The sequence below is a fragment of the Humulus lupulus genome, chromosome 8 (assembly GCF_963169125.1).
Source record: "Humulus lupulus chromosome 8, drHumLupu1.1, whole genome shotgun sequence".
NCBI classification, from domain to species: Eukaryota; Viridiplantae; Streptophyta; class Magnoliopsida; order Rosales; family Cannabaceae; genus Humulus; species Humulus lupulus.
The window spans coordinates 23,321,227-23,346,684 of record NC_084800.1 but is presented as its reverse complement, the minus strand read 5'-3'; the positions used below and the strand labels follow the sequence as shown (position 1 = coordinate 23,346,684).

The following is a 25,458-nucleotide window of genomic DNA, read 5'->3' as shown; positions in this document are numbered from 1 at the left end:
GACATAGATTTCATCTTTCATTAAATATTTCGTACTTGTATTGATGGTGTACTCATTGCTTGTTGTGTAGGAATGGGAATCTAAGCATTGTTCAGCACCTTTGCGAGCTCCTGAGTTGTGGGATTGTCCAAGTAATGTAGATATCGATGAGAGAGCTGATATTTGGTCATTAGGATGCACTTTATATGCGATAATGTGATAATGTTTTTTACCATGTGATTTAAGATTTATTGGTTTAAGTTTTCGGATCTTTGTCTCCTGAGAGCTACAATATAATTTGATGACAGTGTTGAATTTTTTGAACTAATTTGTGGATTGTTAATACAATGTTGAATGTTTTTTACTTTTTGTTATTTGAAAATCAAGTTCATTTGATGATGCTAGTATATATTAGAAAGCTAATTTTAATTATATAAATAAAAAATAAAAATATAATAGAATAAATTAGTGTTATATAAATGAATATATAATGAGAATTTAAACTTATCTAAATATTAAAATAATACGAAAAATGTGTTATAATATCTATTACAATAACACTTTTTATAAGTAAAGAATTTTGTTATGTAAACTTCATTATATAACACAAAAAATGTGTTATACTAAAGTGTAGTATAACACAAAAAATGTGTTATACTAAAGTGTAGTATAACACAAAAAAAGTATTATACTAAAGTGTAGTATAACACAAATTTATAAGTATTGAAATGTGTTATATAATCGACTTTAAATAACATAATTAAACACTTATCTATATATTAAAATAACACAGAAAGTGTGTTATCGTTGACAGTACAATAACACATCCGTATAACACTGATAAAGTGTTATGTAAAGTACCCTGACCTACAATAACATAGTCGGTCTTAACACATCAGAAAGTGTTATCGTATGTTTTGATAACACATTTTCGGTGTTATTAAAAGCATTTTTTCTTGTAGTGTAATTTTCAAATAATGAAAACTCATTTCCCAAACAAACTTTCCAAAACTAATATTTCCCAATTAAGATATATCACGATCAACCATCTAAAAAAAAACGTCATCGACCAACTTCTCACTAGTATACCCGTACAAATAGTTTACTAAAATATGAATTATACCCAATTTCACAACATCATCATCATCAACTAAATCCTTACTAATGAAAGCATTTCGCAATTCGGCCTTTCACACTTTACCAACAAATGACCAAATATTTTTTTCTTAAACATAACTTTCTTTTTTTGAAAAAGACTTAAATAAAAAACACCATCACATTTAAGACCTGTAACTAGGGCAAACTCCTCAACAGAAAATCTACAAACCCTACGACCCAACTTAAACCACATCTCCTCTTCCTCCCTCTCGTGAGACACCTCTCTCGACAACACCAGTTGGGCAAGTTGGGTTTGAAAATGAAACTTCTAAGAAGTGCCCAAATGACGTCTTATTAAACAATGCTTTTTGAATTTTGGTCAACTTAGCTTTCAAGTCATTAATGACACTTTTGTCATTGAAATGTTGAACCTTACTTCCAAACCTCTTAGAGGGATTGATCTTTAAATGAGCCTGCAGAAGAAACAAACAAACCAATTACACAACATGTAACCAGTTTCATACAATATAAACATGGAAAATAGATCTTTATTTACATTTATAAAATCGGTTATATGACTTTAACTTTTGCATATTTTAAATATATATATAAAAAGACAATACATTCACTAAGGTAACTAGTTACACACGCAAACAAAATATTAAGCAAAATAAACTACTTATCTACAAGTAACTAGTTACACATGTAACTAGGTAGAAAGAAACAAAATACTTTAACAACAAAAAAACACAACCATAAAAATAAAACAAACACAATAAAAAATGAACATTATGCAAAATAAACTACATATCCACAAGAAACCAGTTACATATGTAACTAGCTACATAGAAACAAAACACTTAAAAAAAAAACACAACCATAAAACTAAAAAAAACACAATCAAAACTGAACATTATGCAAAATAAACTACTTATCCACAATAACCAGTTACATATAACTAGGTACAAAGAAACAAAACACTTTAAGAACAAAAGAACACAACCATAAAAATAAAACAAACACAATCCACCGAATGTGAAACCAATTACAGTAACATAAACATATGAACATTTTTTTATTATTATACTTAAAAAAATAAACACATACCACAACATGCTTAGTCTCAAGAGAATCATCTACAACATCCTTACTACCAGATGCACAGGATTCCTTCGTCTGTTTAACAGTGGAAGGGGATTTACTCTTCTTCCTTGCAACAGACTTCAAATGAAATGTTACTCCTTCGAGGAAGAATCTCGCCAATATCATCCCCTACAGTCTTCGATTCATCCTCTACTATTTCAGAAAATTTCTTCTCAGAACCAATAACACCACCAACTTCTAGGGCTGTGCAGAAATTTTTACAACCCGCCCAACTCGAATAATCCGCCCAAACCAACCCGAAAAAACCGTCAAAATACGCAACCCGAATAAACCGACAAAAATTTAAACCATCCAATTGTTACATTGGGCGGGTTGAAAATAATTATCAACCCGCCCAATATATCCCGACCCGCCCAATTAAGAACTTACTATTTTTAATACATTTAAATAAATTATATAGTTTTGTTTTATTTTTTTACTCAAAATTTAAAATATTGTTTTAAGCTTAAAAATATCAATTTCACACTATTAGTACTAGTATTTAAAGAGAAGAAAAAAACTACAAAAATGTAATCTTAAAAAAAAAATCACACTACCACTTCGGTTTGGGCGAGTTGACCTGACCAACCCGCCCAAACTATTGGACAGGTTAAATTGATTTTTTTTTCTTATTTTGGCAAGTTACGAGTTTACTTTTCTTAACCCGATTATGATACTGGACGAGTAAAAATGCCTTGTAACCCGACCAACCCACCCAATGATCAGCCCTACCAACTTCACTAGAATGATCCATCGGAAATCTTTGAAATTAAAATAGACAATGCACTGCATAAAATAAAAACAAACAACACAAATGAAAAAGAATAACAGACACACATATATATATATATTTATAGCACAAATTACAAATAATTACCCATAAACTTCCCCAAAATAACTGATCAAAAATTGTCAAAATCCTCACTAAAAAACTAACCATCAAATCGTGCACCAAAAACAAAAACCACCATTAACACCAATTAAAAAACAACCATTTACGACCGAAAATAGATAATCCAAAGCAAAATTAACAAAAAATATACATTAAAAAAATTAAAACATAAACCCTGAAACCGGGTACTCACCGAGTCGAAAACAACACAGTAGCCACAAATCCACAACGAGAAGACTTATAAAACCCTAAAAATAGAACAAAAATTAGAATATCAAATGCTGAAGGAGAGGAGAAAGAAGAAATCAGGGTTATCCAAAAACGTGATACTGAAGCAAGCTAAAAAAAATAGACCCATGTAACCAGATATTCACCGAGACGAAGACAACACAGAAGCCACAAATCCACAACGAGAAAACTTATAAAACCCTAAAACAGAATGAAAAAGAAGACCGAATATCAGAATAACAAATGCTGATGGAGAGGAGAAGACAAAATCAGGGATATAACGTGATACTGAAGCAAACTAAAAAAAATATAAGATATTGGTACTCGAGTACCTGCATGCAGAAGAAATAATACTAAAGATTGAATTTTCTTAAAAAATTGTTTTCCAAAAAAACTGAACAAATAAAAAAAATAATACATAAAATTACTAAAATGCCCTCACAAAAATTCAAATTTAGTATAAATAATCTTATACAATAAAATATGGAAAACCAAATAATTTATTTGATAAATATGGGATAACAAAACCCATAAAAAAAAAAAGTTAAACAACCAAAAATACCATAAAAAATACACACAAAAAAAACCATATATATCAAAATTTATTTAATTTTCCCATATTTCATCTAAATTCCTCTTTTAAAAATTCCCCTCAGTTAAAGCGTACTCCGTTTGAGGTCCAAATTCAGTTGGAGCCCAAGCCCACAAACCCTGTACCATCTTCAGTCACCTATTGGCTGTCTCGTAATTTCGGCGTCGTTAAACTTTGTCTCGGACACAGTCCTTACCAGTCAAACAATGCTCTGTAGATAAACGACCCCAAATAAAATGGTGGGATAACTTATTTTACGACATACCCTCGTCGTCTTCTCTGCTCATCTCTCGCCACCGCCGTCATAATTATCGTCTTCTTTCTCAGTCGTCTTTGCGTCGTTGTTCATATTGTACGTTGCCGTAGTTCGTCTCCTTCCAGGTATTTTCTTTATATCTCAATTGCCATATAATTTTTCGTAGTTCATTGTTTATTGATGAATTGTTTGAGCATCAGGGACTGAATTTCTTTTAAATGCTTAAGAAATTTTACTTTGGTCGAATTTTTTTAAATCCGAGGGTTCTAGTATTTGTTGTAATATTGATATGTTTTGGATTAAATAAATTGTGGGTTTTTAGTTTTTTTCTTTTTCAATTATTAACAGCACCACATTAGGAGAGGTGTACTTGATTACTGAGAGTATTCAAAAGAAGATAAAATAATATTTTGTGTGATTTAGACAACATAATTTGACTGGAGGGTTTCATATCTTTCCTTATGCAAACCACGTGTTCGAAAAAATTCCACGTAGAAGGCTTTTGTCACTTTTTACCCACTTACTGGATCAATGTTTCACTCATTTACTTTATAGATTGGTCAACCTCGATGAAGTTAATAAAAATGTTATTTGTACTGAAAACTGAACGAAGATCGTGTCTATTTACGCTAAAACAATCCATATAGATGGAAAGCTGGAAGCTTCAATAGTTCCCTGCTGAACCTTATAGTGCTATGTATAACAAAATAAGAAGAAAAAATTATGCATTTGTGTTAACGTGAGGAGAGAGCTATGTGTGCAACCAGTGTTCATGATGTTTTAACGGTTTGAAGTTTTGAGCTTATAATAAACACGTCTTCACTTATTTATGGTTGTTCTAAAGTTAGAAATGTAGACCATCAATACAACCTGCATATTCTTTATTCCTGCAAGAACTAAAGATTGCAGGGAAGCAGTTGGTGTGTTATAGAGCTCTGAGCTCTGAATTATTGCCAAGAGTGTAATTGGTGTTGTTGCCAAGAGTGTACTAGTTTCATATTTATAAGAAAACAGATTTAGTTATCAGCCAAAAAGTTATGTTGTTAGATAAATCATATTAGGTGGTTATCAATTATTTTGAATTAATATTAATGATTGAATGCTTTGTAATATGCAATACATTTTTTTTTTGAATATGAATAAAACATAGTATCACATCCTAATGACAAATTGTTTATATAATACCAGCAAACTTGTTAGTGCTTTATGTTATTCTTACCCACAACTTACCATCTAGTTTATATACATTTCAATTCCTTGGGATAGTTTAGCTGGTAAAAAAATGTAAAAGAATTGATGAACTAGAAAAGTGCAATAAGCTTAATCGATGAGCTGATTAGAGAGAAATTGACAAAACATATCAAAACATAAGTCCAATTTCCCTTGTCTTTTGCCTCCCACTGTCTACTACTGTATTTTGATACTTCATTATCTTTTGGAAACCACAAATCTCTTTCATCTTCACAGTCTAAAACCGCAGCCTTTGCATAAAACTTTTTAAAATTCTTAAATTCCAATTAATTTTTTTTCAGTTTTTGATATTGAATTTCAATAATAGTAATAATTATTAAGATTGTCATCAATTGTTTTTTCATGTGTTTCTTTAATAAAAATAAACTATTTCTTCACTTTAATCCAATCTTATCATCCACTAAAGCCTGTATTATTTATCCTGCAGTTAATCCAACCGTTTACAAAACACAGCATTGGATTATCCATAATTCAATCCAGTCCAATCCTGTGTGCTCCTGAGATTCATAGTATTGGTCATGGCTATGGAGACTGCCCACCGACTCTCATTCCGTCTCCTTCCACTACTTCAATCTGAAAAGTGCCTAAAACCCGGCATTTTTAACCCGATATTCAGAAAATCCCGAGTACCCATCTTGGCTCATATTCCCCAGGAACTGCAATTAAATACAATCTTCATGACCCAGAGAACTTACAGTCGTGCGTCCCCATCAATTGCCAGAGCAGGTTGGCTTTTGGGTCTTGGAGAAAAGAAGAAGACAAGCTTGCCCGATATAGTTAAAGCGGGTGACCCGGTTTTGCACGAACCGGCGAAAGAAGTTGAGCTCGGAGAAATTGGGTCAGATAAGATTCAGAAGATAATTGATGATATGATTGCGGCAATGAGGAAGGCTCCTGGAGTTGGTCTTGCGGCTCCACAGATTGGAGTACCCTTAAGGGTCAGTTTTTGGATATCAATTTCCATTTTTTTCTTTTTCTTTTTCCATGCTTGGTTTCTGAGAAAATGCATGAAAGGAAAGAACTTAACTGTTCTGATACTGGAATGACTGCAGATAGTAGTTTTGGAAGATACAAAGGAATACATTGGTTATGCACCCAAGGACGAGACTAAAGCACAAGACAGACGCCCTTTTGATCTTCTGGTATGTTAGTTTGATTGGAAGAGAAGATTTTTTCACATCGAGTATCACTACATGTTAGTTGGTTTGGGCAGGTGATTATTAACCCGAAGCTGAAAAAGAAAAGCAACAGGACTGCAATGTTTTTTGAAGGGTGCTTAAGGTAATCTACAGTTGACTTCATCCTCATATTTAGTCACTTAGTCTAGAATGAGATCCATCAAAACAGGGAAAACGGTAAAATGAATTAATGAAGTAGATTCTAACTGATTTAATAGATACTTAAATTGTTGAAAATATCTCAACTGGACATTTCTGAGCTTAAGTTCAAATCATCTGGGGTTGGCTATCCAGTTCATTTTTTGGGGATATTATTGCAGTGTCGATGGATTTAGAGCGATGGTGGAGAGATGCCTTGATGTTGAAGTTGCTGGCTTAGACCGTTATGGCAACCCCATCAAAATAGATGCTTCAGGCTGGCAGGCTCGTATTTTACAACACGAGTGTGATCATTTGGAGGGAACTATTTATGTTGATACAATGGTACCTAGAACATTCAGAACTGTAGAAAACTTGGATTTACCTCTAGCAGATGGATGCCCCAAGCTTGGAGTCCGCTAGCTTATTGAGTTGAGAGCTGGATAATGTGATGCAAGGGATAAAGATTGAGGTTGACATGCATTTTGCTGGGATTCTTGTACTGCTTCTTTATGCAAGTTTGTACTGTAGTAAATCAAAGTTCATTTACTCTCCAGAAAGGTCTAACATCATTCTAAAAGAGGCATTTTCCCCTACTTTGAGTGTACCTCTGCTCAACTTTGAGTGTCAGTTTTCAGTTATGATTAACCAGAAAAAGATCTGAATGTTTTGGTTACATTCAGCCTCATTTTTGTAATTGGGATAATTTTATTAATTTATCTGAATCATAATGATATATAAAAGAGGCATTTTTCCCCTGCTTTGTTCTCCAAAGATGTTTTTGTAGTTATCTGCATTGCTGAAGTTTAACTAATTTACATGAAAAAAAATTCTTTAGTATCTTTCTCATCAACAATGATAAAAGGTCCTTTATCAGTAATTATATAGATGAGTTAAACATATTAATAAAAGTTACATTCTTTTATTAACAAACGATTGGATATTAACATCGCCAACCTCATCAAAATGCTTATAAATATTAATTACAACAACTATCGTAATAAAATCACTCGGCCAGGTTTCTAAAAATGGCAAAGTATATTAACTGCTCTGTACGTGTGAATAGCTATTTGATAACCTTGACTCTTTGATGAAGCCTTCACTGATGGAAAAACAAGCTGGTGGATCTACTAAGCCCAAACTTGAGCCATAGGCCTCCCAACAAAAAGACCTGGTCGTTTCCCCAATGCATGACAGAAGCTGTACATCTTCTAAATATAACCCTTCACAGGGCAAGTTATTACTGCAAGTAAATTTTATTGCTTCCTCTGTAGCTGAAGTCCCTTTAATGTGTTTGAAAGATATATTCTCCACTTTTACCGCCAAAGTCTGCATCTCCAAGGACATGTTAAGATATAATGTCAGATCTTATTAGTATCTTGTCCAGATTATTTTGAGAGAAGGAACTGATCGCATAAGCTGCCACTGACATACCCCTACCTGGTTGTGACATGGTTTCTGAGAGTCACAGTAATATTGATCAATTATTATTGGATTTGATACATTCTCCATTAACACGTTTTGGAACAAAATCTTTGAAGCAAAACCACTACCACCCTGAAAAATACATGGAAAAAAATATTAGATTCAACCATTATAAATTGCTCTAGGAGTGAGAGAGTGCCAGCTTGGTTAAGAAACTTACCTGCCAAGTTTTAATCCTCACCCCATTTTCAGTATTGGACAAGAAAGCCCCATCTACCGTTACATCATGCACATGTGACCATGACTTTGACTTTCCCAAGCTTCCAATGCTAAGGATGTTGGTTAGAGTCAGTTAAGGTAACCCTGATACACAATCTTGCATTATTAAAAGAGAAGAGCCCCTTACCTAATCCCATGACCTGGGCCACAAGAAATATCACGTATCCTAATCTGTGAGGAATTACCGACAATAGAAATGCAGTCATCACCTGGACAAGTTAAATAACTATGAGAATTTTAGAGAGCCAATGTCAAACTCAAGAAATATAGTTCATCAGTGTGTTGCCATTGTCAAGGAGATGAAAAGGAGGAGTGGTTTCATGAAAGCCATCTCAACAAGGCCTAATCTGACCTGTCTTGAATATGCTATGGTTGACCTCAACGCTTCTTGATGAACTAATGTGGACTGCATCAGTGTTAGGACTAGAACCAGGTGCAACGAGTTTGAGATGGGATGCCAAAACCCGGATACAATTAGTGAATGCCATGTGCATTTGTTGGCTATCAACAAGCATTAGGTCCTTAACTTTCAGATTCTTGCACTTGTGGAAAGTAATAGCCTGAATTGTAATTGATACTACTCTAAGATTATGATCTAAGCTGAAGGGCAGATAAGAAAAACAAATTTAAAAATAAAACTAACTGCATGTCCGAAAAATATAGCAGCACTTACAGTAGGAGCATGTCGACATGGCTGTAAAAAAAGAAAAAAGTCTCTTAGAACAAGGCAGGTGAAACTAATATGTGGAGGAAACATGAATGAAAGGATACAAGATTGTAATACTTTTTCTGGGTTGCGCTTGCAAGACCGAGACCACCATTCATGTCCCATCCCATTGATTGTACCTCCTCCTTCAATGGTGAGGTGATTCACTTCATGGATGTAAAGCCATTTACGTGGATTCAAACCAGACCAGGCTTTAGGATCTTTCGGAGCAGTGATGGTTCCAGATATCTACTAAAAGATATACAATCCATATGATAAGGAGTAATGCAAAATGTTAAAAATGTGTATGAAGAAAGAGGAGGGCTATGCTATCAAAAGTATGGCTCATACCCTTATAGTGACCTTTGAACGACAAGGCCCGCCAAGATAAATAGGATGGATTAAGTAAGTATTTCCAGCGGGGACTACAATTGTTGTCCTCACAGGAAATGAACAAGCTTTGTCCCAAGCATTTATGAAAGCCTGAAGAAATAAAAAAATGAAACGATCACGTATCAAAAGATAGCACAATGCATAACATAAGTGCGGTGATTGCTCTATTTCTCATGAGTTTCGCTCAAATCCTTCATATCCCATCCAGATAGCTCAAATTACTATACAAATAGTTCTTAAAAAAAGCTATATAATAGAGAGAGATTATCAGTAATAGCTTATAATATGCAATTCCTAACCAATTGAACAGTTTAGAGTAGGTGAAATATTTATTTGATAATGTGAGTATGTGACCCCACAGCCACATGGATAGTAAGTTTTGTGTATTTTTACGCTGGATCGAATGTCCAAAATCTATAACCAGACATTAAAAATGATTTATACAATAAATAATATATTAGGAAACGAATCATCAACCGCATATCACTCAGATAATAAAAATTAACAATTAAAAAAATCCCAAAAATAGTACCTTGGTGTCATTATGAATGCCGTCTCCCTTGGCACCAAAATCACAAAGCGAAAGAACCCTTTTGGGTCTGAGTCGAGTTGTTGCTGACCCTAAAAGAGACTCGAACCCTTCTGTGCTCCCCAATTGTGAGCTCCAAAATCCGACCACGCAAAAAACAGCAATGGCATTGACAAATGTCGAAGAAGAACAAAGTCTGAAGCATCCCATGATGCTTGAGAGAAGAGATACAGTACAGGAGTCTTAGCTAGCTACCATTGTTGTACAATCTAAAGCTTATATACATTTAGAACATTTCACTATTCGAAATTGTCGGCAATAATTATATAATTTTTTTATTTCTACCAACGAGTCTTATTGGGAGAAGAGAAAGCAAATCGGATTCTTACAGAGGATGAATGAATACTAACGAGACCATTTCACGACATGCCGTTTTTCACAAGAACATTATACGACAAATCGTTTTTTATGAGAATACGACAAATCACTTAGTTACGAAGAATAAAGTCTTAATCCTGTTTTTTTTTTTTTTTAATTTTTAATAAAAAAAAACCATTAAAACTAACAATTGGAAACCTTCAATTTTCTCATATGTCTCAGAGTCAGAGATTTAACTCGGGTCTTCTTACAATGTTTTGAGTTTTGGGGTATATTTGCACTGTTTTCTTGCTATTTTTAGCAAGAAAATAATGCAAATTTAATATATTTAATACAAAAAATAATAATTGAAAACAAAAATAATATAATTACATATGAATTTATTTACGCGAACCACTAATTAATGTGTGGTGTCGACAATACATATATAAACAATTAACTCATTTGAGTTATTTCAAATTATTTTAAAAATTGGCTCACCACTACATATGACTAGTTAATTTGTTTTATTTTGTTTATTAAAAATAAATTAAAAAATTATTGGCTTTATTGTTTGTAACTTATACTTTCTAAAAATATATTATATCATGTTAAATGTTAGAGATTAGGGCTGTGCAGAAATTTTTACAACCCGAATAATCCGCCCAAACCAACCCGAAAAAACCGCCAAAAAACGCAACCCGATTAAACCGACCAAAATTTAAACCGCCCAATATAACCCAACCCGCCCAATTAATAATTTGTTATTAATTTATTATTTTTAATATATTCAAATAAATATATAAATTAATTAAGTTTTGTTTTAATTTTTTTATTATAAATTTAAAATATTGTTTTAAGCTTAAAAAGATAAACTTCACACTATTAGTACTAGTATTTAAAAGAAAAAAATTACAAAAATGTAAAAAAAAAAAAAAAAATATCACTTTTGTTTGGTGCGGGTTGACCCGACCAACCCGCCCAAATTATTGGACGGGTTAAAAAAAAATTTCTTAATTGGACAAGTTACGGGTCACTTTTGCTAACCCGATTATGACATTGGACAGGTAAAAATGTCTTGTAACCCGACCAACCCGCCCAATGATGAGCCCTATTAGAGATATTTAATAATGAATATTAGTATAAATAGCTCAAAAATATCTTTGAGTTTTCTAAAATTTCAATTTTAGGGAAATATGATATGGGAGCAAATAATTGGGGTGACAATTGGACCTAAGTAGATACACGTTTTCCCACTCATTATTATTAACAATTAAAAAATTGAATTAATGATATTTATTAGTTATCATTTAAAAAATTGTTTTTATCATACATATCACTTTTTTTCTACTTAATAATCTTAATAATATATATACATATATTTCTCTATTTTTTGGAAGATTGTGGAAAATAGAAACAATTATTTAAAGAATAATTAATTCCAAAGTTGAATTTTCTTGAGAAGGAAGATATAAAGATCAATGTGTATACTTTAATGGTAATATTGATAGACCAAAATCAATTTTTATAGGACTTTTCTTTTATACTTTTTTCTTGTACAAGATAGGATTCATTATTCCATTGACACAAAATTTATTACAAAGCAAAAAACAAATTAAGCTAATCCTTCTTCTTGCATTTGTTGTTGCAGAAATCTTTTAACGCCTCATGATCTATCACACAAGCAAATCAATCATAAAAAAAAAAAAAATTAGTCAATATATCTCTATTTAGTTGGCTTATATAATTACATGAATCATGAAAATAGAAAAGAAAAAAAGAAGTTAAACCGAGGAAAGTATAAATGACAAATAACATAGATGATCATTCTACGACCATATTGAAAATTTGATATAATTTCGAAAGAAAAAAAAAATCAAAACTGTCTACCTCGCACTACATTAACTCTAGCTAAAAAACATTATAAGATAATGAGAACATAGCATGTTAAATGAGAGCATCTTGGCCAAGCCATTTTCTGTAATCAATATCAGCCATCAAGATATTCGTCGAGATCATATCCTAATATTAGAGTTTCAAATTAGGGGTCTATAAAATTTTTGTAGAAATTAGTTTTAAGGGGTAATTAGGTGGAAAAGATAATAACGACAATTTCATTGATGGTAGAATAAAGTTCAAAATAAACGTTTTGTTTCAAACATTGTAGGGAGAAAGAAAAAAAATAAAAATAAAAACTCGTTTGAGTGGTAGTTCTGAACTACATAAAATAATGAATAATGAATTGATTGTCTTAATCTTTATGAAAGTTAATTATACAGTTCATGTAATCATGCATTTACAACAAAGACGAGCTGACTATAATAGTTTTGACGACCCTGTCTAGCTATGACAAATAATATAGATAATCTTAATTTATAATTTCTTAGAAAGTTAATTATATTAATGTAAAAAGAAAAAGTGATTCAAATTGAAATGACGAATAACTTCATCCAAATAAATTTATTGTCTAGTAAAAAAGTATACAAATTAATTCATCAACGGCTTTATAAAAAATATGAGAACGACCACCAGAAAAGAAAATCATACCATGTTTGAGAGTGGAGTTTGTATTGATAACGGTGGAGTTCATATTGATGATGGTGGTGGTATTAGTAGCACCAAATCCAATGATGGTGGAGTTTGGGCAAGCAAGGGCACAAGCCAAGAGATGAGGCGAGAGATGGAGAACATCTTTAATGCACTTTAAACCAAGAGCACCAAAACAAGCATACATTACAGGCGGATATGGTAAGGCCAGACAATCACACAAGTGATTAGCTACGCAAACCCCAAATTCTGCACTTTTATTCAATGCATGCTTTATGTTTTCAGTAACATTTAAATGTTCAACAACTTTGGTGATCATTTCTGGTTCCACAAGGTCTGTACACTTGACTCCTTTAAATGAGAAAGAAGAGGAGGAATAATTTATTTGAGATGGATCAATTGATTGAGGATCAATTCTTGTTGATGTTACTGCAATGGGTATTATCAGAGAATAAACCAACACTACTGCCACTTCCATCCCTAAAAATATTCTCCCCATCTTTAGTTAAGATAATAATCTGATCAAGGTTTAAAATATATGGTTTATATATTGCTTGATATAGCTGGTTAGGTAGGGTTTCCAAGTTGTTGTATTGAAATATAACCCTCTCTAACCAAGTTCACATCTGACTAAAAATCAAAATAAATGGGCTTTTTTGTACTTTTTTAAGGGCTTTTTTTTAGTTGTATATAATAATAGTAAAACTATGATAGTATTAATACCAAAAAATATAATTATATTAGTGATGTAAAACAACCCAAAATATAGAACTAGTCTTTTTAATTATGGGCAATCAATTTTTGTACATTCCATATTTATCTAATTGTTATTTTCAATCAAATACAAATATTAAAAATAGCAACAAAAAAGTCAAAATATAAAATGATAATGATTAATATACTTCATGACCTCAGGTGTCCATTTTAATATATATTTTTTTAAATGTATCAACCTGAGCTGCATCTCGATTGAAATTGAAACTAGCAAGAAAAGTCAAGGTGATGCAATTAGGAAATACAAGGAAGAATGTCAATGTGGTTTTTATTTTTTTTTTATGAAATTGGTACACATTGCAACCAACTAACCAAGTTCACATGTTACTAAAAACAAAATAAATAGTATAATAAATAAATAAATAGGCCTTACATCCCATACAGAGCCATTAGTTATTTTTCAAGACTATTTTTCTAATCAATACAATGGGCAATTATTTTGTCTATACGTAACCTGTGAACTTTTTTTTTAATTGACATTTTTTCAGTGGTAAAAGCATGCATTTCTACGGAATTATATTATTATTATTTTTTATTATTGTTATTATGTAATATCCATTTGAAATATTTAAAATTAAGTGAAGCTTTCATGTTTTTTAAAATAATTGTAAACGACAACACATAGGTCGGGCACCTCTAAAGCAATGGTACCATTGATGGATTCAACTAGCAATTTCTCAACCAAAAAAGAGAAAATACATTTACTTCATAAAAAAATAGTCGACTTTCTATTTTTATCATTTGGATGGCGAACAAGGACCACATGTTATGTTTTGTTATGTTTCAGCCAAAATATTAAAATAATAATAATGGAAAAGGAGAGCTGGGAAATGGAAAGGAGTTTCGCCATTTAAAAAAAAACTGTGTACTTCTTTCTTTGGGCTAGGCCCATTTACGATATTGAAATCCACTGAAATGGGCTGGAAAATGGAAAGGAATTTCGCGATTTAAAAAATAAAGTGAAAATTACATTTTATAGAGTTTTTTTAATAAAGTTTTCATTTTACAAGTATTATTTTATGGTTTTTTTAAACTTGTATTCCCTTTTATGGGATTTTTTTCCCATATTTTTGTAAAAAAATCATTATTATGCCATATTTTTTTTCCATAATCTGATTTTTTATAATTAAATTTGTCCATACAAACTAAAAAAAGTTTAATTACCATATTTTTGCATATTAATAACTAAAAAACCATATTTATGAAAAAGTCCCAAAAAAAAACTTATGTACTTCTTTCTTTGGGCTAGGCCCATTTACGATATTGTACACTAAAATGGGCCCGATCCTAAACTAATGGACTAGTGCCCTACTCTCCCATTCAAGAGTTGGCTTGATAGTGGAAAGTTTACAAAAATACCTAAGATTTAAAAAAAAAAATACTTAAAATACAGAATTTAAAAAATGTTACAAAAATACGGAGAGTCATAATCATATATACGAATTTTTTTTTAAAATAAAGTTTATAAATTTATAACAATACACTTTTTGTAATTAAAGTTTATAAATTTGTAACTATATGTTATAATTTTTAAAATAGATAATTGTAATAAGTAGTAACATAACAAACTGTTATCTGTATTTTTATACTTTTTGTAAAATTCTATATTTTATAATTTTTTCTTGATGCCTTTTATTTTATAATTTTTTTCTTCAAAAACATAGTTTTTACAAAAGCAGTATTCCAAAAATATTCTCAAAGTTTATTTTCCCATATTTATCTAAAATGGGTGAAAAGTTCAAATATTTTTTTGTCTTAGAAAACAAAAAAAACCTACTATATTCTCTATTTAAAAAAATAAAATAAAAAATTGTGGAATATAGCAACAATTATTTTAAGAAGAATTAATTCCAAAGCTGAATTTTCTTGAGAAGGGAGATAAAGATCATTGTGCATGCCTTAATGGTAACAATAATAGATGACAGAAAATGAAGCAATAGTCATGCACATGTGAACAATGTTAAAAAGTCCTCTTTTCTAAATTTTTTTAGGAAAGGACACCAAAATTCAATATGAAGTTTGTCCCAGAAGAAGCTACTTTATATATGACTTTTCTTTATACATTTTTCTTTTAAAGTAAGATTTATCATTCCAAAAGTAATGCATGAGCAGTATTAGAAAGGAAAAAGAAAAAGTAAAAGCTAAACTCTCTTCCTGCATTTGCGGTAGCAGAAAAAATCTCCCATTGCCTCATATCATCTATCACAATCAAATAAATCACCAAACAAAAAAAAATATTAGTCAATATAAATTTAGTTGACTTAATTACAAGAATAATGAAAAATAAATAAAAGTTAAACCTCAAGTTGATTTCTTCAATTCTTCACGGAACAAAATAGTAAGCAGTTTTTATGTGTATCAAAGTCTCTCATTACCATATTTCATTATCAATCTATAATCATATTGAAAAATTACCAAAAATTTAAACAAAAAATCCCCATTTAATAAGTCTAACTAACAAAAGAATTAATATAAACATAAATGACAAATAATAACAACAATAATATCTTGTCTTCGAATCTCACCCAAACTAAAAGGGCAAAAAAAAAACATGGAAAATAAGCTTTGATGTCTTTTGATATATAGAAGTATATATATACACATACCAAGTTTAGGAAAACAAAACTAAATGAATATATATAGAAGTATACACATACCAAGTTTGAGGGGATTTGGGAGAGTGCTAGTAGAGTGTTGATCATGGAGGTGAGTTTGAGAGAGCATCTGTCATGCACTTTAAGCCAAGTTCAGCCAAACAAGCATAAATTACTGGTTGATATGGTGAGGCCAGACAATCACAGAAGTTATTGGCTACGCAAACCCCAAATTTGGCACTTGTCTTCAGTGTCTTCTTAACGGCATCAGAAGCTTTTAAATGGTCAAGAACTTTGGTGACCATTTCTTCTTTCACAAAATTTGTACATGGAATTGAGTTTGATGAGAGAGCATCTTTCATGCACTTTAAACCAAGTTCAGCCAAACAAGCATAAATTACAGGTTGATATGGTGTGGCCAGACAATCACAGAAGTTATTGGCTACGCAAACCCCAAATTCGGCACTTGTCTTCAATGTCTTCTTTACGGCATCCGAAGCTTTTAAATGGTCAAGAACTTTGGTGACCATTTGTTCTTTCACAAAGTCTGTACACTTGAGTTTCTTGAATATATTTCTACCAACTGAGAATGCAGATGAAGATGAAGAGGAGGAAGAAAATAATGGAGAAGATGGAGCTGCTGATGATGTAGGATCAATACTCGTTGATGTTATTGTAATGGGTATCATCAGAAAAACCAACACGACCACTGAAAATATTCTCTCCATGTGTACTTTTGGAGGTTTCTCTATGTCTTTTGATAATGTTTTTGTATTAACTAGCTAGCTAGGGTTTCGAATTTATATATGTTGGGTTGAATTATAAGGAAGGTATATCGATGAGGTTTAACCACAAGGTTGTTAGTGATACTCATTGCAAGCTGCAACCAACTAACCAAGTTCACATGTTACTATAAAATAAGACAATAAATAGGTCCCCCACTAGTGAGCATGTTAGTGACATGTGAATTTTTGTTTTCTTAGCAGTTGACTGATCTTAATGGAGTATTAGTAAAGCATTAGGCGTGTTGTGAATTACTATTGGTGTAATTATTACAATTATTAGTTGAGAAATTTGCGTTAACATTGATTAAGATAATGTAAAAAGTTGCATTCAAATAACAAAATAATATTTTTTAGGACAAAAGTCATTTTCGTCACCATTTTAGTGCTATTCTAGATCATCCTCTGTTAAGTTAATTTAAATTTAAAAAGTATTGCACTTAAGTTGTTAAATTTTTGCTTTGGTAATTTTATTTTTATTCATTAATATTAAATGGAAGATGACTTACATCTGCACAAAAAATATGATCGAAATAATTTTTGTCCTCAAACAAATTGTTTTATGACAGTGCAATTTCTTACACAACTTAATAACTTTTCACATTTCTATAAAAATAACTGCACCAATTCTAATGTTTATTTATAAAACTCGTCAATTAGTTTCAATTAAGTGGTTACAATCTAATTATATAATTAAACAAACATACCTAATCTAATAATTCTCTTTAATTATATCCAATTTTAATTATTATATAGCTTTTGGAACGCACTTACATAAATAATGTGATTCTTATTCATGATTTTGCCCCACATTTCAAAATCGAATGAAAAGTCTATGATATTATAATGTAGAGTCGTGACAAAAGATTGTCAAATTGAGATGTGAACACAAGAATATTGTCATTGCAAACGAATGCACATTGGTCGGGCTAAAGTAATACAAATATTAATGTAATTCAACTCCTTCTCATTTCTCCACCCAAAAAAGGAAGAAAAAGAAAAAGAAAAAGAAAAAGAAAAAAAAAAGGTAAATTTCTATATGGTACATTATTAATCTACCCCATCATAAAAAAATTACTCAAGTTTTGTCCATTTTAAACTTTTGGATGGAGAACAAGGACTATATGTTTTGTTATGTTTCAGCCAAAGTTATAAAATAATAATAATAATGGAAAAGTAGAGCTGGGAAATGTGAACTTCGTACTTCTCTGGACCATTAGTTTAGGATCGGGGCATTCCAGTGGATTCATTTGATACCCTAAATGGGCCTAGCCCAAGGAGTACTAATGGACCACTACACTTCCCGGGAATTAACTTGATAAATGTTATTTTTTTAAATAGTGATAAAAATGATGTAAATTTAGAAAAAAGTGATCTAATGAATAATTAGGCGCACTATAATGTGTTGTTTATATCATTCGTGTGCGTTTTTCTTTTTCTTTTTTTTTTTTGTTAAATAAAAGAGCTTTTCATAAATTAAAGTACTTCCGTATAATTGAGTAACATGTAATCTAATAAATATTTGCTAATTTTAAATAAGTTTTTCTAAGGCTAGCTTGGGTTTTTATTATTATTTATTAAACCATTTATATATATTAGTGGGTTTAAATGTGGCGGTGGAAGTTCTATTAATTTAGATTGGAAAAATAACAAGGTTATAGGTAACTGTGACCGTAGTTGTGTGGGAGAGGGAAGAGGATGAAATTTGATGATAAAGTATTTAGAATGTCTTCCCAATTTGGAGAAACTTTACTGCTCAGATGTCGATGAAGGTACCTTGTTAGATTGTGTGTTAGTAGATTGATTTGTGAAGTAGCTTTTGTTAAAGCCATTAAAGCAAGTGAATAAAAGGAAGTCAGAATTTGACAGTCATATATTTTCAAAGCCTTTTTTTGTAACCAACTATTTTAAAAAGATATAACAACTCCTGTTAAATCTTTATGCAAAATACAAAAGGTTAAATATTTCAAATGTAAGATGTTATTTGCACAATAAAGAGAAAATAATTGTTAAGCATTAAAAGGACATAATATAAGTAATTTATTGAAAAGGCATTTATAATGTTTTTTTAAAAATACATGTTTAGTTAATTTAAGATAATTTGTTATTTTTGGGTTGAATTTGAAATAAACATAATTTGCCAAATTGCTTTTCAAAAACTTAAATATTTAAGTAGCCTTATTTGTGTTAAAGGTCTTTAAACTATACATGTTTTGGCAAGTTGGCTATGAATTATTTTTTTTGATAATGTTGGAGCAACAATTTGTCTTTCTGTATCTGGAGGCTCCTCCCTACAATGGACGATGCTCAGTCACTATTCCGGTGATGAAATTTGCCTTTGACTCGTCGGGATCACCTGCAAGAAAGACACTCTGATGCTTAAGTCAGTTCAAAGTCCGATCCCTTTTCCCTCCTACGAATCTTATATTTATAGGACAAAATATGTAAAGCAGTTAGTTGGTTCAAGCGAACCCTGGAATGGGGGGAAGAAATAACCGAATTTCCCTCCAAAAATACCGACTTTGAATATCTCGTTTAGGGGTTAGAGGCGCGGACCGCCTCTAACCCACAACTTCTGCTTACGGAGCTTCTATATCCAAAACGTTCCATTTTGAACATTCGATAAATGAGGAAAGGGTTTTTGGGCCGAACATTTTGGGCCTAACAGATACCCCTTGACCCAAGCTTCGAACAGGCGAGGCGTGCTAATCTGTTCGAATCTTGGGCTGACTCTTCAACACCAAAAATTTCGCCTAGAGTCGTCATTCTCCGTAAACCGAGGTAATCCGTAGGTGCATGATCATTTGATTGCCTGACAAGCTACACTTAATGCAAACACAATTATCGAGTGAAGCATTTGATTCAGAATTTTACCTTTCACTTAAATAGTATTATTTTAAAATAATTTTCATTCAAATTTCCAAACTTTATTCCAACTTCCAGAGAGAAGCTCCGAAGAAACCCTAGAGATTTCCTTCAGTTCAATCCTTCGACAATCATCTCATTCCACGTAATAATATCTTCTCGTTCATCTCCCGAGCCTTTGGATCGCGATGGATACAAGAATGCGTATGAATGCATGCGCAAATCGTTCGACATTCCTGACAATGTCACGGTGAGGATGCTCTCGGATGCTGAGCTTCGAGAATGGCGATTTAAGGACGTAGTGAAGCCTTCCGAGATCGTCATGAGTCTGAGACATATCGAATGGCTCCGCTTCCCTCTCCCAGCTCTGCTTGTTCAGATAATTTCAAACTCTGGGGCTCACATTTCTCAATTTCTCCCAAAAGCTATTCAGTCAATAGTCGGGGCTCGGATGATAGGGAGCCTCAGGAATGTCAACATTCAATCGGACGACATTTACGCGTGCTTCACCAAGTCTACGAACAAGGCGATAGAGGGAAAGCCTTGGAAAACCTTCTACCTCTCTCCCAAAAAGGATCGGACAATCTTCACCGATTTCGATAGCTCCCATCGAAACTAGGATAAATATTTCTTTGTTGTTGGAGGAGCGTGGTATCCTGAATACCTGCCTCAGGAAATTTTTCCTTTGGCCAGGGTGTTTATAAAAGGTGAGTCACATTTTTCATTCTGTTCGTTATTAGCTTTAATGTGAATCAATCATATCTGGATGATTATCTGTTAGTCTAACTCTATGTATTACTGTTTTTGTTCTTTGCATCAGATTTTTCTTGGCCTCAGGTTAGTATGAGTCCTGAACGGCAGAGCATGCTGACAGAGAAGGGGCTTCTGCATGAATCTAAGGAGAACGCCATTGTGTGCTGAACCCTTACTGCATGCAAATTATGACTCGGCTTTGCTTCGTGGATCGAGTCGATCTTGGCGCTGTGCGAGTTAGATCGCAAAAGAGGGATATGACCCTTAGCAAAATCACAGCAGCATGTGCGAAGCAGCTGGGGGCTTTTATGAAGAAATCTCCTCCCACTCCCTCAACTTTGTCTCTGTCGAAGACCGAGTGTGAAAGGGCGTGTTCTGAGACTTACGCCGCATGCACCAAATGTCAAGGGGTCCCAGAAGGCAAAAAGAAAGAGGGATCTAGTCTAGCTCCTGCTGCAGAGTCATCCCCTGATAAGTCCAGCTTATCGCGCAGATCTTCTCGCATACAAGGGAGATCGTCCACGCCTTCTGACGCTCTCCCAATTCAGCCTCTCCAACAAGTGCCTTTGCCTGCGGACGCCTTAGGAAAAAGAAAGGAGCGTGAGGAATCCTCTGGTGAAGATTCGGACGACGGGAAGTGCATTTCGTCCAAGCTTCGGATCCCAAAAGGTTCTGTCTCCACTGCTCAAGGATCTCCCTTTGATATCCCCAAACTTACCCCAGGTAAATTACCAACGGGCCAGGCTCTCTCGTTGTGCAAGAAGCCACGAGGATCTGCCCCCGTTGGACATTTACCTGGGGCGTCTCCTACTTCACACGCAATTGGGTCTTCCTTGGCGGCAGGCTCAGAAGGGGTGGCTCACGCAGAGGGCGTTTCCTCTTCTCCGTCCAAATTATCAGGAGTGGTGACTGGAGATGGAATGCAGGGTGGCTTACCAGTTGAGGTGAAGTCTCCTGTTGTCTATATGAAGCCGTCAAAGGCATTACCCTCTGCTTCTGCTTTGGTTGAAGGGTCTGACATTGGCCATAAGCGTGGCTCAGAGGGGAGACGCCCTTCTTCTGCCTCTCGTAAGAACAAGTTTCTAAGGGATGCCTTCGGAGAGGGTTTTGAGTCTGCGGATACCCCTCCTCTGCCAGTTGAGCCAAGTAAGACCATTGTATCTGAAACTACCCCTGGGTGTCAGGAATCAGGGGCTGTCGAAGTAACAGGTGTTGACACTCTTAGTCTGTATATACAATGATGGTGTGGCTTTCAAAATATTGTTGTAACTTCTTCTTTGTCGTATGGAGTGCGAGTGCCAATTTTTCCATCATACTGTAACGAGTTTCAGCGTCCAGGAGCATCTTGCTGCAGTAGAACACTGGCCTCTGACGATTAGCTTCTTCTCGGAAGAGAACAGAACTCACAGAGAATTGTGAGACAGCCAGGTACAAGAATAAATCTTCATTAGCTATGGGGGAGCTCAATATAGGAGGGGAGATCAAATAGGCTTTCAATTCTTCCAACGCTTTTCTTTGCTCTGGTCCCCAGGTGGTGTTGGTAGATTTCTTTATGCATTGCAAGAAGGGCTGGCAACGGTCAGACATTCGTGATATGAATCGGCTTAATGCTACTACTTTGCCCGTCAGAGCCTGTATGTCTTGGATGGTTCGGGGCTCTTTGACTTCTGAGAGGGACGCAATCTGTGTTGGGTTCGCCTCGATGCCCCTCTGACTGACGACGTACCCCAAGAAATGTCCAGAGGACACCCCAAAGACGCATTTAGAGGGGTTTAATTTCATTTTATAAGTATCAAGGATGTCGAAGCACTCGGCCAAGTCGTCTATATGTGAAGAGCTTTGTTTGGACTTGATGACCATGTCGTCAATATAAACCTCCATATTTCTCCCGAGCAATGAGGAAAACAGCTTGTGCATCAGCCTTTGGTACGTTGCGCCTGCATTCTTTAGACCGAAGGGCATAACTTTGTAGCAGTATAAACCACCTTCTGTTATGAAAGCCGTGTGAATTCGATCTTCTGATTTCATGGGGATCTGATTGTATCCAGAGTAAGCATCGAGGAAGCTCATTCTTTCATATCCTGCCGTGGCGTCTATCATTTGATCGATCTTCGGCAGAGGGTAGCTATCTTTGGGGCATGCTTTGTTTAAATTTGTGTAGTCTATGCATACTCTCTTTTTCCCATTCTTCTTTGGGACCACGACGGGGTTGGCAAGCCAACTGGGATATAAGCATTCTTCGATTGCGCCTGTGCTCAGGAGGCGTTGGACCTCCTCTTGTATGACTTGATTCACCTCTAGAGCGAACCTCCTCTGCTTCTGCTTGACAGGTGGGAAGCTATTTGAAATATTTAGGTTGTGACTCATGACGGAGGGGTATATTCCGGGTATGTCGTGCGGAGACCAGGCGAAAGTTCCCATCTAGTTTTGAGGAATTGTGTGAGGGTTTGTCTTTCTTCTTCAGAGATCTTGGTGCTTACTAGCACTGTTTTAGATGGGTCACCGTCGTCCAGACATATTTGTTCTAAGGTATCCAATGTAACGAGGGGTTTTTCCTGGTAAGTCCTGCTGTAATTGCTATTTTTCAGGGGAGTTGTTATGGGAGGCAACGCCAGAGCTATTTATTTCTTTCAAGGTAAGGAAGCACTTTTTGGCCTGCTTCTGGCAGCCCTTAATGTCGACGGTGTAGCGCCCATTGAGTGATTGACACCGCATCACCTGATGCAGAGTTGAGACTACCCCCTGCATCCGGTGGATCCAATTTCTCCCCATGATGGTGTTGTAGCTTGTGGTGGAATCTATAATGAGAAAGTCTACTGGCAGGGCGCGTTCTGCGGCCACCACAGTTAATCGAACGACGCCCTTCAGATATACTCTTTGGCTGTTGAATCCCAAAATGGACGTGGTGGAGGGCCGGATCTGATTCTCCTCTAGCCCCATCTTCTGGAAGGCTTCCCAGAAGAGGATGTCAACCCCACTGCCCCCGTCGATTAGAACTCTACCCAGCTGGCAAGTCAACCTGTAGGGAAATGACGAGTGGATCATCATGGGGTAGGTGTACGCCCTTCAGGTCATCATCGGTGAATGTGATTGCAGAGGCTGGATAGCTTCTGTCTTCTGAAGTGACGAGATTGACCGCGTGACCTAATGATTTGTATCGCTTCACTCGTTCTTCCATCCTTTTGTGGATTTTGGTGGTATGCTCTTGATTGTCAATGAGTTCTACGATCCCGTGGATCATAGGGACTTGCTTAAGAGGCTCCTGCGTGCTGTCAGAGGCTGCGTGCACGGGGTCTGACGCTTATGGAGTGAGGGCAGAAGCGGGATTATGCCGCGAGGTGCCGGGTCTGCCCGTCTCCTTGATGTATTGGGTAAGCCTCCCACTCCTCATGAAGGCTTGGATCTGATTGTTCAAGTTGTGGCATTCAGCGATCGTATGACCGTGATCTTTGTGGAAGAGACAGTATATGCTTTTGTCCCTTCTGTCAGAAGGAGTGGTAATTTTGTAGGGTTCTCGCCAGATAGGTCTGTCTTTGTTTTCTTCATAAATGACTTCTTGCGGGACAGTGTATTCGAAGGACGGGTATCGTGATGACTGTCGATCCTGTCTTGGTCTTTTTCCTTCCTTCGTGTGATCTGTTTGGTTCCGCTTCCTCTTGTCATCCTTAGCAGGTGGCGGAGGTTTATTTGTTGGTGGAGCAGAGATGAGTGCAGACTTCTTCTGTGCATGTTCTCGAAATTCCAAGACCCTGAAGACGCCCTCAGCTCGGGTCTGCACGTTTGCCATGTCGTATGGTGGCGTCATGGTGAGATTCTCATGTAAAAGAGATCCCACCTGCAAGATTTTAACGAAGAGATTTGTTGCGGTGATTGGATCGACATCGTGGATTTGATGCACGAGGTCAATGAAACGCTGTAAGTATGCTTTCGGATGTTCATTCTCCCTCTGTTTAATCCGATAGAGATCAACCATTGTTCTGGGTGCCTCTCGGTTCGCACTGTATTGCTGTAAAAAGGTCCGTCGGAGATCACTAAAACTGTTGAGCGACCCGGGTTTTAATTGTCGGAACCATAACAGAGCTGGCCCGGAGAAAGTCATTGAAAAGACTTTGCACTGAATAGCTTCGTTATTAGCTTCTAATGCCATCTTCTGTTGAAATTGGAATAAATGGTTTAGCGGATCTCCCTTTCCATTGAATGCAGGCAGGGAAGGGATGATGAAGTCTCGAGGCTTTGGCGATTTCTCAGTGGTTCTTGATACTAGATCCAAATGCTCGGTGGCGTAGGCTGATCGCCCATATGAGAACTTCTGCATCATTTCCCTCATCATGTCTTCTTTCCAATTGTCTAAGAATCGGATCGAGGGAACACGACCTTCAGAGGGAGAATCGTGCGCGGCTTGAGGTGTGGTGCGTTGAGGCCGGATTTCGGCTGCTGGCTAAGCGGATCCGGTGGTTTCTGCTTCCGTCCGCCCATGCGTGTCAGAGGTTGGGGCTCGTCGCTCTTCGGCCCCGGAGGATGGCAGGATGCCTTGGGATCTTTCGTTACCTGGGTTCATGTTTTGATGAGGGGAATTAACGCGGTCGATTGGAACTTCAGATCTGCCAGAATCAGGATTGTCGTGGGCTTGGATGTTGCGTGTTGTGTCAGCAGATCTGCGCAGCTCAGCAATCTCGACTTCGAGCCTAGCTTCGGCTTC

At 35.0% G+C, this 25,458-nt stretch overlaps 5 protein-coding genes across 9 annotated transcripts; 1 reads left to right on the top strand and 4 right to left on the bottom strand.

Annotated features, from left to right (window-relative positions):
- Positions 1-4,048: 4,048 nt before the first annotated feature.
- LOC133796361 (peptide deformylase 1A, chloroplastic) lies at positions 4,049-7,515 on the top strand. The gene is made up of 5 exons (XM_062233844.1): positions 4,049-4,313; positions 5,867-6,377; positions 6,492-6,581; positions 6,653-6,720; positions 6,938-7,515. The coding sequence occupies exons 2-5, from the start codon at positions 5,958-5,960 to the stop codon at positions 7,176-7,178; spliced, it is 819 nt and encodes a 272-aa protein (XP_062089828.1). The 5' UTR covers positions 4,049-4,313; positions 5,867-5,957; the 3' UTR covers positions 7,179-7,515.
- Positions 7,516-7,611: 96 nt separating this feature from the next.
- Positions 7,612-10,465, bottom strand: LOC133796360 (probable polygalacturonase At1g80170). Of its 5 annotated transcripts, none has more exons than XM_062233842.1 (9): positions 10,091-10,463; positions 9,517-9,648; positions 9,244-9,414; positions 9,133-9,153; positions 8,812-9,019; positions 8,587-8,668; positions 8,401-8,509; positions 8,190-8,312; positions 7,612-8,084 (listed from the first exon to the last, which is right to left on the bottom strand). In XM_062233842.1, exons 1-9 carry the CDS (start codon positions 10,295-10,297, stop codon positions 7,797-7,799), a joined length of 1,341 nt encoding a protein of 446 aa, XP_062089826.1. In that variant the 5' UTR covers positions 10,298-10,463; the 3' UTR covers positions 7,612-7,796. The 5 variants fall into 5 exon arrangements, with proteins under 5 accessions (XP_062089826.1, XP_062089825.1, XP_062089822.1 ...); XM_062233843.1 differs by having other exon boundaries at positions 7,658-8,084; positions 8,196-8,312; positions 10,091-10,462; XM_062233841.1 differs by lacking the exon at positions 9,133-9,153 and having other exon boundaries at positions 8,401-8,500; positions 8,812-9,054; positions 9,231-9,414; positions 10,091-10,465.
- A 1,443-nt stretch (positions 10,466-11,908) lies between these two features.
- Positions 11,909-13,380, bottom strand: LOC133793580 (uncharacterized). The gene is made up of 2 exons (XM_062230897.1): positions 12,992-13,380; positions 11,909-12,117 (listed from the first exon to the last, which is right to left on the bottom strand). The coding sequence occupies exons 1-2, from the start codon at positions 13,308-13,310 to the stop codon at positions 12,065-12,067; spliced, it is 372 nt and encodes a 123-aa protein (XP_062086881.1). The 5' UTR covers positions 13,311-13,380; the 3' UTR covers positions 11,909-12,064.
- A 2,345-nt stretch (positions 13,381-15,725) lies between these two features.
- On the bottom strand, positions 15,726-17,146 carry LOC133796359 (uncharacterized). Its single transcript, XM_062233837.1, has 2 exons — positions 16,423-17,146; positions 15,726-15,964 (listed from the first exon to the last, which is right to left on the bottom strand). The coding sequence occupies exon 1, from the start codon at positions 17,085-17,087 to the stop codon at positions 16,464-16,466; it is 624 nt and encodes a 207-aa protein (XP_062089821.1). The 5' UTR covers positions 17,088-17,146; the 3' UTR covers positions 15,726-15,964; positions 16,423-16,463.
- Positions 17,147-24,060: 6,914 nt separating this feature from the next.
- LOC133795146 (uncharacterized) lies at positions 24,061-25,089 on the bottom strand. Its single transcript, XM_062232593.1, has one exon. The coding sequence runs from the start codon at positions 25,087-25,089 to the stop codon at positions 24,061-24,063; it is 1,029 nt and encodes a 342-aa protein (XP_062088577.1).
- Positions 25,090-25,458: the final 369 nt, after the last annotated feature.